The sequence below is a fragment of the Phasianus colchicus genome, chromosome 8, assembly GCF_987193195.1.
Source record: "Phasianus colchicus chromosome 8, bPhaCol1.hap1.1, whole genome shotgun sequence".
Taxonomy (NCBI): Eukaryota; Metazoa; Chordata; class Aves; order Galliformes; family Phasianidae; genus Phasianus; species Phasianus colchicus.
In genome coordinates this window covers 28,762,174-28,782,939 of record NC_143443.1, presented here as the reverse complement: position 1 = coordinate 28,782,939, position 20,766 = coordinate 28,762,174, and the positions used below count along the sequence as shown (strand labels likewise).

Here is a 20,766-nt window from a genome sequence, read left to right as displayed (position 1 = left end):
TGACAACAACTGTATACCTGCCAATACTTCTGGTCTTGGCTGGCTCTACTGAAAAGTTATCTTGTCTTTAAGAAGAAAACTTAAAATAAATGGCTGTAAGAGAAAGAGACTAAAAATCACACTATAACCTCATGGCAGGTTACTGCAAAGTATCTTACAGCAGAAGTCCTGGCCTGTCAGTCTTGAACAGAGCTCAAACTCTGTTTATGTTGGTTTAGAAGAGCATGCTGCAGAGGATTACCATGAACAGCAATGCCTGCTCCTGGGCCAGTGCAGTGCCAAACAGTGTTTAAATCTGCAAGTAATCCCAATGCAAAGTATAAAGCACTTTTCAAAACAGTAGGTAGAAAATCACCCTAAACACTGACAGATTGATGAAAGAAAAATTTTAGCTACTATCTTGCAATAGATTAGAATTCTATCATACCAATTGGGAGTGACTAGGAAAGACAAAGACTCCTCAGAAAACAATATTATTATCCCATACTGCACCTTAAATACTCAATCTTTCAACAAAGAGACAATAAATGAGCAGGGCTTTGGTTATGATTTGTAATTACCTCCCAAGTTTTGCAATCAAACAACATGCTTGGGATCTAAGTAACTATATGATGATCGTTTGTTTCTGTGTTAAAGTATGTTCAAAATAAACAAATAAAAAGAAAGGAAAAACAGCTGTAACAGAAATCTTCAGTGCATGCTTGAGTCTGATGAATGTGGCAGATTAATGAGCAAAAAAAAAAAAAAAAACAACCAGGATTACAGAGTATTGAAATTTACTAAACGGGGACCTTTTCTGACGTCAGAGGTAAATGAAGAGAACTCAGGAGGCATCCAAAAATCCTGTTTTGGTAATCCAGACATACGGCAGAGGTGGGATATAACTGATGCAGAGATTGTGTGGGAACAGTTACGGCTTAATCCCTTCACAAGTCTCTATTTCACCAGCCTTGAGCATTTCTATTTTCTATCCATCATTTTCTGACTGTCTGTTGGGTTTGCTTCTTAACTCAAGCCTGCATAGGATAATAGGCTACAATTACATTAACCGCCTTTCATCTCAGTTTGAATTAAATTTGTTCTGCATGCCAGCATGAAAATCTGTCCCAAGTCATTTTGCTTAAGTCAAAGAATAATAAACTGCTTCAGTAATAATATGGCCAATGGTTTTATTATGAAATATTCAGATTATTATTTTTTTTTTTCACAGAGAGATAAGCTCAGAATTAGTTCCCAGGAAGAAAAGTTTCAGTTAAAATATTTGTCAGAAATATATATATGTATTTTACATTATGATGTTTTTTAAAATATTTAAAATAGAATCCTACCCTGAATTGCTTTCATCCCTTCTTTCTTTCCTTCTTGTTTTTAGATCGCGTTTCTAATTTATGCAAAAGTAACACTATAATTTGTAATATTGCACACAAATCAGAAAAACAAAATACTTTAACGTCACTTGAAGCAATTTTGATGAGAAACAAAGTACTTATCACATTTTCCATAAATAAAGGAGAGAAATCATCTGATGGAGTGGAGAAATGCACTCTGAGAAAAATGGTTTTTTGGCAAGATGGGACTGGAAAAATTCCAAAGAATTCACTCTGATTATATAATGCTTTCAGAGTATTCTGATGCATTATAGCAAACACCTCAAACTTGGATGAAATCTACATTTTTAATTTTAAAATTCTCAAGTGACCATTATGAGATAAGCTCAAAAAATGTTATCTTCTGTACTACAATTTTAATCCTTTCATCATTGCTTGTACATATTTCCTCCTGGACTTTTTAGTTTTAAAGGAAATATAACTGCAAAAACATTCCATGATCCTACAGTTCTAGTTTAAAAATAGCTTCAGAGAAGAGTCCTAAACCACAAGGCATTTTGGAAATGGCAGAATATTTTATAAGCAATCTTGCTTTCACTGATTGAAATAATCAAGAGTATAATACCAAGAAGAGTAAATACTTAAAACAAAACTATTTCTCCTCAAAGCAAGAAAAAATTCCCCCAAAAAATTATAGTATAGCAAAGATTTAATTAAAGTCAAAATCAAAATTGATGAAAACATATACAATTATAACCTTACATAGTTTTATCCTTTTTCTACTCTGAAAGCAGGGTTGGAAAATGCATTTGATTTTGTAATGTCAGGATGATTTAAATAGAACTAGCTGGAAAAATCTGTACATAATACTCAACAATAAGCACAGTTTCTAGAAATAAAATAATAACAAATAATGATTATCTTTTCCAAAGAATGGATTTACTGAATTCCCACTTCTGAATCTTAGAAGTATTTTATTTTTGCATAGATGGCACTGAACAGCAGTAAAATTCTTCAGCTGTTCAGATATGCTGTTATCTCTCATCTATTCATAAATATAGAGAGATGGTATTTCTCTTTAGTGTGAAGAACTGATTGCCTTAATTTATTTTTTCCTTTTTTTCTTTTCAGTCATCATTTGTTACCTTCAAATTTACCTCAGACTTTCTTTACTGACTCCAGAAAACAAAAATAGTAAAGAGAAGGAAAATGAATGAATAAGCAAAATATCAGGAGAGAATGGGAGGAACTTCTGAACCGCTTTTGTGAAAATGTTGCTGCCATTCTGTACGTGATAATTTACGGTTATTGACCCAAGAGTAGAATAAAGCAGAAGTAAATCATGTGGACCCTGGTGCACACCAAATCAGGAAACATTCCCTCTTAAACTTCAGGAACAAGGCGTTATTGTGCTCTTAAATATTTATCTGGATCCAGGCCCAAATCCGTGATTAAACCAAGACCATACGTAAGAAAGGATAAAATGACCTAAACAAGAATGGGATTACAGAGTAATTTTGAAGCATCTGTTAAGAAGTAATTGTGGTCCTTGTCTCCTTCTGGATCTCGTAAGAACTCATTCGCAAGCCAATTTTTTTTTTTTTTTTTTTTTTAAGCTAAACCTCTTTTATGAAAACTGATTTGTTAAATCTCTTTCAACATCTCTGACTGTTCCTTTCCCTTATAATTCTTGTCACTTCTCTGTGAGCAGCCCAACAACTAATCCTAGGGGACAGTAAGCCCTTCGGACATGTTTGGCAATCCCATTGCTGTCTATTTGGCCTCCTGCTTAAATTTAATATTACTCTATCATAGCTCTGCGTAACAGTAAATGAAAGAATAGTGTAGTCACATTTTCACATCTGATTATAAACTTGCTTTGATTTTAAATCTGACTCTCCTTGCTATTTAAAACAGCTTTTTCAGGTGAAGTACTTACTTTTCTCACTTTGTTCTTTTTTAAAATTGCTGAAGAAATTTCTTTTCTTGTAATATCAGATGGAGCTGGAGAACTAAATCTGTAAATCAATCCTTCTGAAGTGATAATCTAATAAACCACTTGGGCATCACTGTTGAAGTTTAGGATATCATCGAAGCTCTTGAATTGCTTTATGCCTTCATAATCATGCTCTCCAGCCCCATTATCTCGTACGCTTGATAAAGAACACCACCTTTCCTCACTCCCAACTCAGTCACAAAATAATACAGAGATCAAAGCATGGAAAGGTTATGCAGCTTAATTTCTATTTTATACTTTCTAAAGTTGGTTATTCAGTACAAAAGATGAAAAACATAAGGGAGCATTTCTGATGTTAAGAAATTATTATCTTTTAGCTTGTAAGATAGGATAAGTTCTATGCTATTTGTTGTCACTGCTTTTATTTGCCAAAAATACCTTACATATGATGGAAATTTGCTTTTAGTGTCAATTTTTGTTAGTTTATACTCTAAAAGGTAAAATATTATAGGTACTTTTTGATAATAACGCATATACTATGGCAAATATATATGTTTGCACATCAAATATTGATTGTTCTCTTTAAAATGTTGCACAGAGTATTCTTATCTTCATAACAGGATGAAAAAGACTGTATCATTTCAGTTAGCCTATCATTCAGGCATTACAGCTTTCTAAGCTCCAAGCTATTGAAGTTGGGCCACGGGGATGCAACTGAGCACAGGGTCTTCTGCAGCAGCTGCATAGTTGAGATGGAAAGCAAATACAATATAGAAGAAAATGTGCAGTGACTTCAAAATATTTGCATATTCACCTATAGAAGAAAATGTGTCTGTTGTAACTGGAAGTCTCCCCAAAGTCAGGATTCTCTCTAAGCATAATGTAACACTGTGTAATTGATTGGCTTACTCTATACAATTATCAGAAGCTTCATGAAAAATAGAAATGAAATGTAACCCATTTCTCATTCCTATGTCTTAATACCAAAATATAGTTTTTAGTTCCATCTATGCATAATTTTAATACTTTATGTGAAAATTTCTTTTTAACATGCTTAACAACTACTGAAGCAATTTAAAATTAATAATTGGCAAGAAATTGAAGCAAAACGTTTTTAAACTAGAAGTACACCTATTGTAGCTAAATTTTCATCTATATGTAAAGGTATACAATTGACTAAATGAAAACAGCAGTAGGAAGATGCATATTACTTCTATTAGCAACCATAAGAGCAGAAGAAAAGCAATCTTTCCATCACCAGGAGATTTTAACAAACAAATGGTGTCACCAGTACACCTCTGACCTAGCATTTCCTTATTCGTGTATTGAAACCAGTTCTGTATTCCTTAGTGAATAAAACCAATAAATATCACAAGCCAAAGCTGATAGGTATATCAGTAAATTTTTTCAGGACAAAACAGCTTTTTTCCCTTTACTGCTTTATAAAATTTTGAATATGTATTCAAAAGTAAAACTAGGCCACAATATTTTCTTCATAAGTATCCCATACCATCAACATTAAGAAGAAGTATTTTAATTTCAAACTTTGCTGTGCACCAAAAGCTTACAGAGCGCTCTGTGCTACCACTGCGGTATTTTCTTTTCTCAATGCTACCTAGTTGGCCTTTCTTAGATTAAGGATGAAGTGATTCAAACTGATGTATATTTTAATGATAACAATTCTTGTATCAATTACTAATTACCATACTAATGGGTATATATTATAGGCCCAGAACTACACTGCATGGAAAATAAAAGAATGGACAACAATTTACTCAAAGGGTAATATTTGATAATATTGAAACAGAAGTCAGCAGGACTGCTTATGCATTAAGAATGCAGGTGCCACAGAACACAGTCTGTCCTCCATAATGATTTCTAGAAGAGTCTCTTATTTGAATCTTTGGAGGGGGGAAAAAATCCTCTCCTTAAATGCTCTCCTTCCAAAAAGAAATATCTCTTTCCTCTCTTCTGCTCCATAGCTAATTGTCCACAACTGACTTTGGTAGAAGTATTCACCAACAATAATAATGATGCAGATACTACAAAATAACACCCACTGAATGTAATCAGTTACTATTTAGCAGCATATAGAAGAAATATAGAAAACTGCTCCCTCAAATATCTAGATTTCTTATTCTCAACTCAATAGAAAGTTTTATTCCAGTAAGCAGGATGAGTAGCCAGAAAATCCACCAATTTTTTTTTTTCCCATCTGTACAAAGAGATCCCTCATCTCTGACCAAAGCAGTAGGAAGACGCAAACAATTTCAAGCTGCACTGGAAATCTGTATCATTTTTTCTCTCCTTTCTTTTCTGCATCAAATATTCTAACTTTTAAAATCTGAACTGAGGTTTTGGGTTAGAAAAGAGGATTAAACACATTGTCATCTGAGATTCAGGATTTAAAACTCTTAAAGTCTGCTGAAGTTAAGTTGTGGTGTACAGTCTGCATACAGAAAGATTTAATTTCAAAGAGGAACAAGTACATAGGGACAACACTGCAGTTTCACTGACTCTTTTAAAAGAGCATCTTAACAGTCAGTAAAATTGTTCTGTTATGAGTGTCTGAATAATTAAAAACTACAGATCCAAAGCATTTACTGGACTTAGGCAAATATACACTTTCTCTGAAGAGAAATAGCTGAGTCAGAACATTCACCAAGCAGATGTGAGACATTCATGACATCAGGTGGACCAGTTGTTAATATATCAAAAAAAGCTGGAATTGGACAGTGAAAATAGTAGATACTGAAGCCTTACAATGACAAGGTACATGGGGCCTGACTACAATGAGGCACTGAAATTCATTAGCAGTAAAAGCAAAAAAGTGCTCTAGCAGAGACTAATCCATGGATACTATCCTCTCCAGGACAATCTATATGCTATGTGTTAAGGTTCTCATGAACATAAGCAGAATGCAAAGCCAGCCCCAGTCATGCAACTCTTTTCTCTGTTTTTTGCATTACAGAAGTAGATTCAGAATCCACCAATTTCTTTCAAAAAATGAGAATAGATGCTAAGGTCACAACTTCATTGGATACCAAAGATCATATGCTGAATAATAAAGCAGTTTCATGGCACTCAGTCTTTCTACTTGTCCTCTCCTCTGTATGACTTTCATGTGGCAAAGGCTGTCCCATTTTTTTCTCTAGTGTAAGAGTAATTAGCCATTATCATCATCCCCACTACATATATACATAAATACAGTCATTTAGGAAAGAATCTAAGTTAAATGTCAAGAGCAAAATTACTTCATTCTTGTGAAAAAAAAAAATTCTCTTTCACCATACTGTTCCCATTTATCCAGACAATTAGTACTGAAGTCAGAAAGACAAAAGGAGTATTTCATTGGAAGATCTAAGCAAATTGCACGTAGCATTTTAAATTCTGCTCCTAGCAAGAGACATCTTGCTAACATAACTGCTTTTACACTGCAATATCAATATTGCAGTACTCTCAAGATTAACACACTCACAGTTGACCCATAATGAAGTACCAATATACAAAGCTCTTGGCTAATTGTTGGCAGCTGTTCCACAAAACCATAGCTCCTTCTCATTTCTTCACTGAGAAAATTGTCTTTTAGGAATAACACAGGGTATTCAAACTCCAGTTCTCCATTTTACAGCTGGGCAATTTTCTGAATAAAATGCAATGTTTGCAATGTAACAATTCTTATGAAAAGTGTTGTTTCATATCTACAGGGTCCACAGTTCAAAGATCCCAGAGAGCTTCTGAACTTTACACACCATACACTGAATATAGCAAAGAACATGAAGCAAGGCTACTGCAGTGAGAAAAATCAACAAAAAGGCAGATAGCGATATACAATACTGCCAAAACTCATTAAAAATACTGCACAAAGCCCCTTCCAAATCATAAGCTTTATTTTTCTTCAAATTTTAGATTACATACTATAACAAATATTTCTAGTTCCTGATATTTGCCTTGTGAGTTTTTAAGACATTAGACAGCACTTGCATCATGTTCTGAAGGTTTGATACTATAAACGTTGCTTAAATGAAAGCTACAATTAAAGCAAAATGATTGATGCTAGAAACATGATTTTTTAAAAATAAAGCATCTCAAGTCCTTGATAGATCTAGTAATGGTTACTACAGGTAGAGCAGAAAATTAGTATGTTTAAAACACCTTCAGTGTTGAAGTGGGAGTTTTATTTTATTGTTCTTCTTAGCAGCCCAATAATCTAGCTGTTCACTAACTAGCTAAGGGCTCAAACCTTTCTCCTTACAGAAGCAAGAACACATTTTCATAGACTTAAAGAACAGAGACAGATGCTAAATCCACAAAGATCTACATATCATACTTAGCTGGAATTCTCCTTGAAAGATCACAGCTAACAGAGTAACACATGTAGGGATGGAAAGAACAGAAGTTTTCATCTGGATAATTCAAAGTCCAGACTCAGCAGGAACAGAGAAGAAACAGAAAAGAAACAACCTCATGTCAAACACCCTACATGTAAAAGTATTGGTGGAATATGATCAAACGGCAAAAGAAAGTAAAAATCTTGGAAATACAGTTACCTCTAGTATTTTAAAACACTGTATATTATATTTTTGAACTTCATGTTAGAAAAGCACCGCTCGATATATATATAAAAGCCTGCTTTAGTCAGCTTTCAGCAGCTACAATCTGTGTGCATGCTTGATAAAATTCTAATTAAGTTAATTTGTTACATGATTATTGTTAACTTTCCCCCTACTGGAAAGTACAAAAGAGAATGCTGAGAGGAAACAATGGGGAACAAATTTACTCTATATAAGCAAATAAAGCAGCAGTGCTATTAACAGAATGATGTCTTTTACTCAGAATGCAGTATGCTTTTACCTGTTTGGTGAGAGGGATTACAAAACTCTTGGAAGAGGATGTACACAGGAGAGAACAGCTGGATGTTTCTAATTTTTTTTTTCCCTCTGAACACCAAAAAACCAGGATATATTTTCATCACAAAAAATAGTATTTCTTCTACCTCCTTGATGACAAAAAATTGTCTGAATGCTCAGCATGATTAAAATGAGCAAAATATTAAATTTTCATTAAAAATAGCCTGGATCTATAAATTTTCTACTCTTAAATTTACCCTTCTTACAACCACATAAAAGACACTGAAAAAAACATTGTTTATTTTCACTAACATTTCATTACAAAAGTCTTAAAGATTTGTTTTCATGCATTGTTTTGTTGTTGTTGTTGTTTTTGTTTTTTAAATCAGCAAGTGAGAGCACACAATTTGCCAGTCCCAAGACAAAAACTAATTGTTTTCTCTGCAGGTTGCTACAGCTCTCACTCTGAGGAGAAAAAAAAAAAGCGTCATAGGGTCTCCCTGATTTCCTAAAACCTCCATCCCTAAGGCACAACATGTACTGCACATGGCACACAGCTATAAAATCACAAGAGAGAAGGAGGAACAAAGGAAGGGAGAGAGAAAGGGAGATAACATGCAGCCCTGCAGCTAATGCTTTCTAATCAATAGGGCTCTTGACAGGAATATAAATCTAACTTTCACACAGCTAGAGTTTCAAACTTTCACAGAAATCCTTATTCTAGAAATTATAGGATTATAGGTTTGCTGCTGAGATCGCAGAACAGCCCATCTAATAAATGGCAAAAACAATTTTATCTAGAACTGTAGAGAACAGTATTCTCACTTTGTTTGAATCAAGAACATTATAAAGTAATAAATATGAGTAAAGCTATAAATTGACTTAAAAATCTTCCTTACCTTCAAGACAACAACTGCGTATATACTCTGACAATATAATATGACACTTTCAAAACAGGTTTTCAACATAAGGATAATTTTCTCCTGGATAATAGTTCTGTATACATTTTAGAATCACATAATCATTTAGGTTGAAAAAACCAAAACTCTAAGTTCACCAAGTCCAACTGTTAGCTTAGCACTGCCAAGCCTACCACTAAAAAACATCCCATCTACATGGCTTTTAAATAACTCCAGGGATGGTGACTCAATTGCTTTCCTGGGCAGTCTGTTCCAATGCTTCACAATCCTTTCAATGAAGTCTATCCTAATTATCCAACCTAAACCTTTCGGGAGGTCGTTTTCTCTTGTCTAATCACTTGTTGACTGGGAGAAGAGACCAAGACCAACCCCTGTCTTTCTATAACCTCCTTTGATGTAGTTGTAGAGAGTGATGTCTCCCTTGAGCCTTTCCTCCAGGCTAAATAGCACCAGTTCCCTCAGCTGCTCCTCATGAAATTTTTATTATCTTTAAAGATTTATACATTTAACATTTATAAAAAAACAAATAAGCAAACAAAAAAAAACCACAAAAAATACTTATAGGGTATCTCTGTGTATTAGATAGAATTAGTGGAAAGAAACATCTATAAATGTGAGGCTATTCATAGTCAGTGTTATTTGTCCTGCTTAACAAGCTACTTCACTTCAGTTGTTCCTTGTTCTTAGTCCTCTATCTCAAACTGCAAACTCCTTCTCTAAGCTGTTTCCTTTTACAATACTTTAAAAATCTGTTACTGATGTTACAAAATATTACTAATGTTACTAATACTTCTGATGTTGCTTTTTAAGAAGTGACTAAATAATACTGAACTTCAGAATCCAAAAACAAAAAAAATCTTTTTTTTTTTTTTTAAGAGAAAAATATTACTATTGAATCACAGTAATTTCAGGCTACATTTAATTGTACTCACAGTTGACACTGGTCTCCTTTGATGCCTTTAGTTGTACAGAAACATTTTCCTGTTTGCATGTGACAAATATTTGCATGTCCACTGCACGTGCAAGCTATAAAATGAAAAGGGAAGAGTGTGATTCATTCACCCATATTATACTTTATAACTAATGAAATTTTCATTGATATTAATACCATATCAAACACACTTCCTACACGCTATACAAAAAAATACTACTTCAATTACAATTCTTTGTGGAATATTTCAAATACATCATTTAGTTTATTTTCTGTAGAGTTAATAACTTTGTATGTGTCAATAGATGCTCTCCACCGCAGATTATTGACAATTTAAATAACAGAAGTCTGAGAAGGAGTCATTACAGTCAACCATTTTTATGTTCCTTTATATAACACAGAATATTATCAACACATTCTTTCTAGACAAGATAAAATTCTAACCAATAGGAAAAGCAGAGGCAAAATTCCATTAATTTTAGATGTCAAACTACAGAATACATTATTGTAGCTGCACATTAAAATCTTAAATATATTTGGCACTCTTACTCTTGAGAATAAAAAGAATGCTTTGAAATCATTCAAAGACTGAGTTAATACTACAGTTATGGTCCACAACAGGAATCTTCTAGAAGCAAAAAAATAAAAAAAAAGGTACCATGAAAAGCTCCTTAAGTTTGAACTGGAGGAGAATCACAGAAACATCATAATCAACACTCGGCACTAATGTCTTTATTTTAAACTCGGTGGCTAAAGTAAATCTCTCCACAATGGCCTCTGCATTGCAACTCTTTCTGCCTGATTGATTCCCATCTCAGTTCAACGTTTTGTATTCCAAATTCTTCATTTTCTTTGCTTTTCCTTCCCATGTTTATGGGAAGGACTCTTTTGTTTATGTAGTAATCCCTCTTCTGTACCCATGTGTACAAAACAATAACTTCCCTCTGGTAAATATTATTAAGTTCCCACATCACACTGGAATAATTATCTGCTAATATTCACACTATGTTTAAATACTTTCTTTAGTACAAAGCAACTCTGAACTTTTCTTGATGATCATACTATCCTTTTACTGGTGTTTTCTTTGAACTAAGATAAAAGATTTAATATCTGAGTTCCTGCTTGGGAGCAGATAATACTGACTGGTGACCTTTATATAATAAAAAATTATTTTCCGTTTTATAATCCTAATATTGAAATGTAGTTTTTAATTTCTACCAGAGGAGTTTTAATGTTCCTTTTCTAATACACAGTGAATACAATTTCAATCCTGTAGACAGCAGGGGTTTGGAACTAAATGATCTTTGAGGTCCCTTCCAACCCAAACCATCCTGTGACTCTACTAGTGTGGATGTGTCCCTTTTCACACACACTATAATGCCTGTCCCAACTGAAGACAAACAGGAAAAAAAAGTTAACCAGACTTGAACAACAATTAGACATAAGGTATCACTGACAAAACTTGTTAATTAGCCAGCTGTAGCTGAAGGAAGAGTTCCTGTTAAAAGATACTACAAACTGTCCTTTATCTTTCAGAAGCATTCTAGAGCTGCTTTTCCACCTAAGTTATAGTTGTGACCACCAAGGAAAATGGAAACCGAAGTAGGATAGGAAGAATTAATAGCCCTGGATGAAGACCTGATTTTGCAGTCACTACTATTCATAGCATGAATTACCAATAGCCATGAGGTTAGCTATCCATTCCAAAAAAAATGACATGAATTCTAAAATGCTTCTTAGAGTCTGCATATTAGGCCTATAAAATTGTCTGAAGTGTCTGAGTTCCAGTGTTCTCCATTCAAGTTAAGTACCCTGAAAGTATGATCTCGACCCTCCCTCCACAATAAATGATCACTGAAGTTACACTCTCTATAATCAATTACATTTTCCTAAATCCATTCACGCTTTCCTCTCTTCATTACACTTCTAAGATGGAAAAGCCTGTTCTCAAAAGTTAATTTGAATAGTGTAAAATCCTTGCCATACTGTCAGTGAAAAACAAAGGAATATAGTCTTAACAGCTCATTCTGCTTAACTGCTATTAGTAAAAAAAGCACCAGTATAAGACAAAACAAAAATTACAAAGGAACCAAAATGCTGCATTCCAGATGAAATTCCAAAAGCTGTCGATATGTTGAGAAATTCAGAAGCTATTGACAGTGAATGTTAATTAGTTCTATAGTTACTGAAAACTTTATAAGAAGTAAACCACAAATGTGGAAGTGGAACCTCATTGCTTTGAGAAGCCTTTATTCAGCAGAAGTTTTTATACACTGAATTATAAAAACTTTTAGATATTATTAATCTTTATCGTCTTGAAAAAAAGTGATAATTTTGATAAAATGAAGCATATATTGTGAAAATATATGAGAAACTTTCCTTCAGCAGCTCTGACAGGACTTGTATACTCAAACCACAGAATTACTGATAAAGAAAAATTATCACTGCCATTCATCCCCAAGGATATCCAAATCAAATCAGCACCTGTTTAGTGCACTTTAGTGTATTATGTGTTCACTCACACAGGCGTCCACAGATGCACTCCTCTCCAATCAGACAGATATCTACTTCCATTTAAACTGCATCACATTTTAGTTTCTGCACTCTGCCCTTCCTCTAAAGTTTCCTGGGTTTATACTGGGGAATTGTCAAAGGTAATAGCTGATGGAACGATGGAGTCATATCTAAATTTTGATCTGTGCGTATTCATAATATAAACATGTTCATAAGGGGTACATTTATAGCTTGGTCTCTCTTTCTAGAAAAACAAATGGAGCTGCTCCACCTCATCTACATTCTTCTGACACAAATAAGAAGTTTGCATGGTGCTAAGATTGGTATGGTTGAAAAGGCATAAGAAAATAGAAGCTAAGAAGTCACAGAACCTTGCTTCCTCATGAGTAAAAAAAATAAATAAAAGAAAAGGAAAAAAACCCTAGCTCTGACTAGCCCAGTAGCTAATTTTCTTCTATTGCAAGATGAAGAACAATTACTCTCACTAATCAAGTTCCTAGTAATTTAACTGTTCCCTAGATAACACCTTGAAAAAGGACATCATGAGCTAATCACTTTTACATTATTTTTAAAATCTCATCTGGACAAATTTTGTTTAACAGAGTTAAATGCATATTTTAATTAATCTCAAGCTTGCAAGTCTTTGATGAAAAGGGGATTCCTACCAACCCATGGATCTCTACATGAAAAGCAAATCTAAGCAAAATACACATAAACCTTACTTACTGTCAGTGAAGTAAATGTGAATATGTTATCAAACAATTGAAATAGAAGCAGCATGACATTATAGGACATGCAGTGGGAAAAAAATTGAGATATTATCTTTGAACCTCACTGCAGGTTTTTCCATTGGCCTACTTACAAATAATATAAAATAAATTATGAGTTTTGAATATGAAACATGCCTACTAATTAATAAACTGCAACCTTAAGCACTGTTTGATTTCGAAGTAAGGCAGTCATTAAGTCACAAGCTACAAAATCTAAAACAATACCACTTTATCAATAAAGATATTAACTAAACCTTTGCCCATGATTCCATGTCTATATTGGAAACACCAATGCAGGAAAAAATAACAACCAGAAACACAGCGGTTATCAGGTAAGAATGCTTGAATTTCAGCACACCCATTCAAGCTCCTGACTCAAAGATTTTTCAGTATGTACTGTATACATTTTAAATAAGCTAATCACACCTGTAGGATACATATACGAAGGGAAATGATAATATACATGTTGTCTTCTCTTCATCCTCTATGTCATTATTCACACAGTGCTGAGAGTTTTTAATTATAAGGTTAAGCTTGAGATTCAAAATAAATGTGAGCTGCTACCTATTAGGCATGTTAGTATTAGCAATACACCTTCTGAAATAAATTTCAGTCCACAGATCTCAGAGAAACTTGTTATCAGTGCATCCATTTCTTTTTGTTCAAGGTATTGATTGATACAGCTTAGAAATTCAGCCCTCAGTAGGTACTGGAAATGATCCCCAACACCAACTGGCAAGATGTAACATCCTATGCTTCTCTAACCAGCGTCTGTCCCAGTGGGATTTGTATCATAGAATGGCTTTGCAGTCTGTCAAAGTTATTTTCGTAGGATCTTCCAACCTCAGGCTGTCTGCAATTATGTGACTCTACAAGCTCACCTCAAGGATCCCAGCTACTTACAGCTGTTCTGTGCTATCCAATCTGTGACATTTGTTCAATCCATACTGCATGCAGTGTGTTTTACTAAATGCTCATTGGACAGTTTTACTAAGCATTGTACCCTACAGATGTGTAACACCATTGCAACAGTGCAACCTATTGGACTGCTCTAATGCATACGTACACCCTGTTGCTCCTTAGGAAAGAAACACAGAAATGAGCTCAGCTTCAGGGATCTTTTCATACTACTGCCAGCATCTGACAAACTTTATTTCCTCCATCGTTAAAAACCTTGACATAGAACTTCTCTAACAGAAAACATATGAAATTTTCTTTACAATAAGTATGTATCAAATGATAGAGATACTGAGATTCAAACTTTGACAATGCAAAAGAAGTGCTCTTCTCTCTAACTTAGGTTTACATTATAGAAAAGCCTGTACACATAAACAGTTATTTTAAAACCTTAGCTGTCATGCAAAAAAATAATTAAATGTTAAAAAGATACAAAACTTATACACCTGCTTAAAATACAGAGTTTTAACACATTTTTATCTTTATTTCACATATTAACTGAAATCACAACATTAATTTTAAAATAGCAACAACTTAAAAAAAAAAACAACAATAGGCAATTTCTACTCTATTTTAAGCAAATAGCATTTCACAGTACTGTTTTGTATAAGATGTATTTCTAATTAAACAGGAAAGTTGTATGAAAATAAAACAGCAGACAAAATCCACGCTATAAAATCAGAGGCCTACAGAATTTATTAAATAATAAATCCACAGCACAATTGATTCTGAGTTGCTAGCTCAGCACACAAGCGTCCCTGCTTACGCTGACAACCAAAGAATGCCCATCACCATTTCCATGAAATACGTATTTTTCGACAATTGAATTTAAAAACATTTATTGTTTAGCCTCCATCTGACATATAGCTGCAAGAGAAAGTGCTCTCTGAAATGGAGCTCGCTACAAATGGTACTTTAACTTGATATGTTTGTTTATTTCTAAGATTAGCAAAACAGGAGCTGTCCATGGATCACTTCTTTAAGATGTCCTAGTGACTTTTTTTTTTTTTTTTTTTTTAAAGGAAACCTATGAACAGTGTTGAAAAAGTGATATTGAAAAGGACTGCTCTCCTTTAGTAAGTCACAGAATCACAGAATTGCCAGGGCTGGAAGGACCTCAAGGATCATGAATCTCCAACCCCCCTGCCACACGCAGGGCCACCAACCATCCCACCTAATGCTAGACCAGGCTGCCCAGGGCCCCATCCAATCTGGCTTTGAACACCTCCAGGGACGGGGCATCCAGAACCTCCCTGGGCAGCTGTTCCAGTACCTCACCACTCTCTCTGTAAAGAACTTCCTCCTGATGTCCAACCTAAATCTCTCTTCCCTCAGCTTAAAACCATTTCCCCTTGTCCTGCTGTCACTCACCCTTTCAAAGAATTGAAAGTCCTCCAAAAGGTATACACAGGTCAAATGCAACTATCACTCCACAGTGGCATGTTTAACTTTCATGATAAGCCAGTCTTATTAGCACTGATATGATTAATTCTATTTTCATTCTTCATTGTTTGTCCTGTGGTTTTGCTTTCACTGCTCTCACGCCCATTTCTTTCTTACAGTACAATAATTAGCATGTGTATTGATGCAATTTAAAGAATTGTACATTGTACTTGTCCAACAGAGAGAAAAGGGAAAAGGAAAGAAGTATTTTTTAAGAATTATACAGGTGGGATATGGCTTCTGTATATGATACGCAGAAGCACTACAAAAATTAACATCACTTATATAGTACACATACAGCATCATTTAAGCAAGGTCAGCTATTCCCAACATTCATAAAATCTAGGTCAATTTTCTAAATAGACACTAGATAAAATATTGTTCTGGAAAAGTTAAATATTCCCAATCACTCAGACAGCCATATTTTGTGAAATCAGAAGCTCCTCAGAATATGGTAATTTTTTTCAATATGCACCAAATTTCTTCTCTCAACTGCAGTGCATTCTACCTAACAGATCCAGGAATGTATCTGTTCTGAGCAGTTACAGGAATGCTCATCTTCCCATTCAAAAGGAAAAAAAAAAAAAAACAATTTGCCCAAACCTGAATGTGATTTAACTTCTTTTCTGGTGTTCACAGTCACAGCAAAACACAGTCAGGCCGTGGCTTAAGACTATCAAGCTGATCTGGCTACCAGTAAGGTGATTATTTGTTTCCTGACAAAGAATGCTGTGACAAGCAATTAAACTATATGGAAATAACAAGTGAAATTTCCTTAGCTAAATATTTCATCTGGGAAGCAAGAAGCGAGTCCTGGATTTTTTCTTCCAGGAACTGAAAGGTATTATGGTTAAACCAACACTATCTAATGACAATTTTCTCCATTTTCTCTTAATCCATTTTTACACTTTGGCAACATTGCTCTGCAGTACCTGTATTTCATTATTGCTTCTGTACACAGCAAGTACCCCGAAAATTGAACTGATTTTTTAATTTTTAACATTTCTAATAAATCTCTCTCAAATAATCATAATAAATCTGCCTTTAATCGTCAGCAGCTAATATTATAAAACAGCTTAGAAAAATAACTTTTTTTTCTTTTAAATAAGAAAAATTCAAAACAGAAGACTAATACTGAAAGAAAAGACCATTTGTCTAGTTATTAACGGAACAGTCTTAAGCAATTAATGAGTGTCTAGCTGTGTTTCTTTCATGCTAATATCATTTAAATATTTTCATGGGAATAGAGTACAGAATTTCTATATCTTGTTCCATGAGTACTCAAAGAATAGTATCAACTTTATTTTCCAAATGTTAATCTGTGAAGAACATAAACTAACTTTAAACATAAACTGAAATACTCCACATGGAAAAATTAAAGTACTTTATTTGGAGAAAAAATTAACATATGCTATGTATGGCTTTCCCTTTAATTCTTGCCACTCATTCTTTTTTAAATAAAGTATAATACATTATTAAATAGCCTTCAAATTCAATTTTACAGTGGGTTCAATAGTGAGTTTTGTTAGTTCAGGTCAAAAATAGAATTCTGCATCAGATGTGCAGCATTGCTTCTTCAAGCATGCAAATATTTTGATACGTTCTTTCACATGCGTACAAGATTAAAAAATATCATTTCTTGAATTACTCTTCTTTTACTTGATTGTTAAGAGAATTTTCACATGAATACATAGGCTAAAATTAGAGTTGCTGAAAAAAATGGGTATTTTCAGATGTGGTAGACTGAAGACTAGGTTTAGTAAAAACTAAAACCCAAGGATTTTTTGTTTTCTTGTGGTTTTGTTTGTTAGCTTTTTTTTGTTTATTAGGAAAGACAGAAATTGATAATTTTGCATGCTTTCATTGTTTTCTACACTCTATGAGATGTGATTAAGAAGACTTTTTCAGATACCCGAGGCTTCATAAGTTTAACAACAACAAAAAAAAATCTTAGAAAAAATAGCTGCCTCTATATTAATGATTTTGAAAATTTGATGAAAGGAAGTTTTTGGCCAAAAGACTAGTCTGATTCCCTCTCTGAAGAGAACATATAACTTCCTAAATTATAACCGGAAAAAAAAAAAAGTCAAAGATTATTATAAGGCAGCATGAAAAGCAAAACAATTTAAACCACTCAGTAACTATTCATAGTGGCTTTAAACATAAAAAAATTATTCCAATCCAAGGAGAAAAACAACTAAAATCAACAACTGGTGATTGCAACTATTTGTGTGTATTTGGTCATTCAGGATAAAAGCCCAAAGAAGAGAAATTTACACAATTTAGCAGACAAAAAATGGAACAAAATGTAAAGAAGTCAGCTAATCATTTCTGTATTAGCCATTAGGAGGTACAAAATACTGCTGATTTTTAATGCATTTTAATGCTTTTTTTTTTTTCCTCTTAAATAACTAATGTTGTCTGCCATTGTAAGGCATTGCATTTACCACTCAGGAAATGAAGGCAGAATTAACTGCAATCAAACAGAAATGCCATTACAGGAGTTTCAGTTTTTTGAAATCTTCATTCTACCAGTTGCAAAATGATAAATGATTTGATAGCCTTAAAAGAATCTATTATATCAACAGCCTATAGGACATTTTCAAGAGCCTTATGGACTGGAGTGACCATCTCTAAGCATGGCAATTTCTTGCCTCTTCATATCCTAGTAGCATACTCAAGTGTAGGGATTCAAGCCAACAACTCCATGTTTTCTTGTTATAGTGGGATTGACTGTCATACCTCTGATTGATGTGTAATCTCTGATCTGATTTTAAATAACAGGCATAAATATAAAAATAAATTCATACAATGTAAAACTAAACTATGAAAATATAAGAATGTAAAGGAACTCATTCATCACTGCCAGAATGATTTGAGAAGCTTTGAGAAACAATCAGATAAACACAGAGCTAAAGAAATCAAATTACTGTATTTCTACAATACATATAAAACTAGTAAGTCATCATTAACTCTTGAATTATTAGTTCTCATGTTCAAATAGTCAGTAGGCACAAAAATCTGCTAGTTAAACAGACAAAGATAGCACAAGTTACTACTACACTTTTTACTACTATTTAAGATATTATTGCACCACAGGCCTCCAAAAAGCTTAGTTTAACATGATGAAATATTCAGCTGTGATGAGTTACCCTCAGCTGGTCACCATCTCCCCACAAAGCTGATCTCTCACTTCTCCTCAGGGAGAAAGGGATTGAAAGGAAGATGAAAACCTCATCACAAGAAAACCCTGCTTGTCTTGAGGAAGAATAATTTCATTTATTGTCCATCAATAGCAGAGTAGGGAGAGAATGACAAAATGAAAAATTCTTGCCTTCTGCCCCAAGACAGACAGGAAATGGAAGTTCACGGTGCTCCATCTCTGCCCAATCTCCATATTTCTCAGTGTTTTAAAAGCTCAGAAATAAAAACTTGGGTAGGGCAGGGCACTGGGAGCTGATCATTTCCGGAGATTGACTGAGTGTTAGCCCTCTTCTGGGAGGAGCTAAGTGGTTGCTTTTGCATCACTTGTGGGTTTTGGTCGTTGAGGCTCTTTTGGCAAGGTTTATTTTGAGTTTACGTTACAGAATACAAATGCATCTACAAAAAGGTTCCAACTTCTACCCAAATTTTTGCTTTTAATTTGCCATTAACTTTGTTGAAAATCATACTTTATGATACAGATCTAACATACAACAAACAAACAAAAAAATTATACATACACAATGATTAACAGTATATTGAAAAAGCTTGCTTAGCATAATTTGCCTCAAAGCCAAAGAAAATTGAAATAGGATTTTTTTACAGGGATGTTTTTCATCATTCCTCAACTAACTTTTTCTTATGGTATTCTGCCTTTCTTCTGCTTACTTAGAATACATTTTGATTGGATTTAATTCAATTTAAATTCATAGCTAAACCCAAGTATGGGCATTTTATTCACTCTGTATTCAGATTATCTTGAATAATGTTCAATAAACAAGATTCACAAGATTCTACAGGAAGAAAATAAATTTTCAAATCACATTTGGTGGAAAGGTCTTAAAAAGTGCTTATTCTAACAAACTCTACAAAAAGTAATATTGAGAGTTTCTCCTGAATATCTTATTGTGCAACAATCTCATGTTATTATCTTTCACAGGCAGTAAGCCTTCTACCTACTACTAAAAACAAATTCCAGTGTTTTAGTTAATAATAAGTGTGTTTATTCTATAATAGTGTATTGTTAAAAAAAAAAAAAAAAATGGCATAATTATCTCCATTCTACACTCCTAAAAAAAAAGAAAGAAAGAAAAAGCAACTGAAAGATACTGAAACAAAGATACATGACAAAAAGTGGAACTGGATATCTCTTAAAACTTAGTTCCATTTTCTAGCACTGACTTACTACAATATGAATCACACTGTAGACTTTTTTCACTAATTTGCAACATTTATTCACTTTTATACAAAATGAGTTGATTCACCTAGAGTCTTGAGAAGGGTATCACAAGCCTCCAATCAACTGAGTATCTGCTGATGAGGTGAATGACCACAGAGTGTCTATACTCAAATATGTTAGCAATTTTTTACGGTACAGATCGAGTCACTTCGAGAAGAAGGCTTCAGGAATATTCTTCCTCCACAATTTGAGCAACGTGATGCCAAAAAATAAGATCTTTAAAGTAACAGTGTATTCGATAAATGCATTTCTCTATATGCTAGACAGCAAAATGACTGAGCAGAAAAACTGAATAAAAATTCTGTATTCCAAGTTGCCATGTCATTTTCTAAATGCATCAAAACTTCCATCAAGCTATGTTCATCCCTAATTCTACTGTAGGAAGGTACAGAAGAAAATGCTTTTGATGTTGTTACTGTAGTTAGCCAAAGATATTGTGTTAATATTTGTTAATTTTTACTGCAAATAATAGTTGAAAGCATTTTGTCCTTATTTTCAGTCCTACTTTACAAAGGACTTGATTTTCCTGATTCCACTGTAGAAGATTAAAGCTGCCCGCAATAGTAGGGTTCATCTACTCACCTTTTTTCTGATATTAAACACTGAGTATCACTTCCACATGTGTTCCAATAAAAACCTCATAACCCAAACACTA

The 20,766-nt window shown here is 33.8% G+C and overlaps 1 protein-coding gene across 11 annotated transcripts in view; it reads right to left on the bottom strand.

Moving 5' to 3' along the window:
• ATRNL1 (attractin like 1) overlaps positions 1–20,766 on the bottom strand; it is a 425,218-nt gene that overhangs the window by 280,477 nt on the left and 123,975 nt on the right. For all 11 annotated transcript variants that reach the window (XR_016468857.1, XR_016468855.1, XR_016468856.1 and 8 more), the window contains exon 20: positions 9,988–10,081. Coding sequence is in view for 7 of the 11 variants with exons in the window: in XM_090145543.1 (XP_090001669.1) it covers positions 9,988–10,081 (94 nt within the window). In the remaining 4 variants the exon portion in view is untranslated. The remainder of the gene's footprint in view (positions 1–9,987; positions 10,082–20,766) is intronic.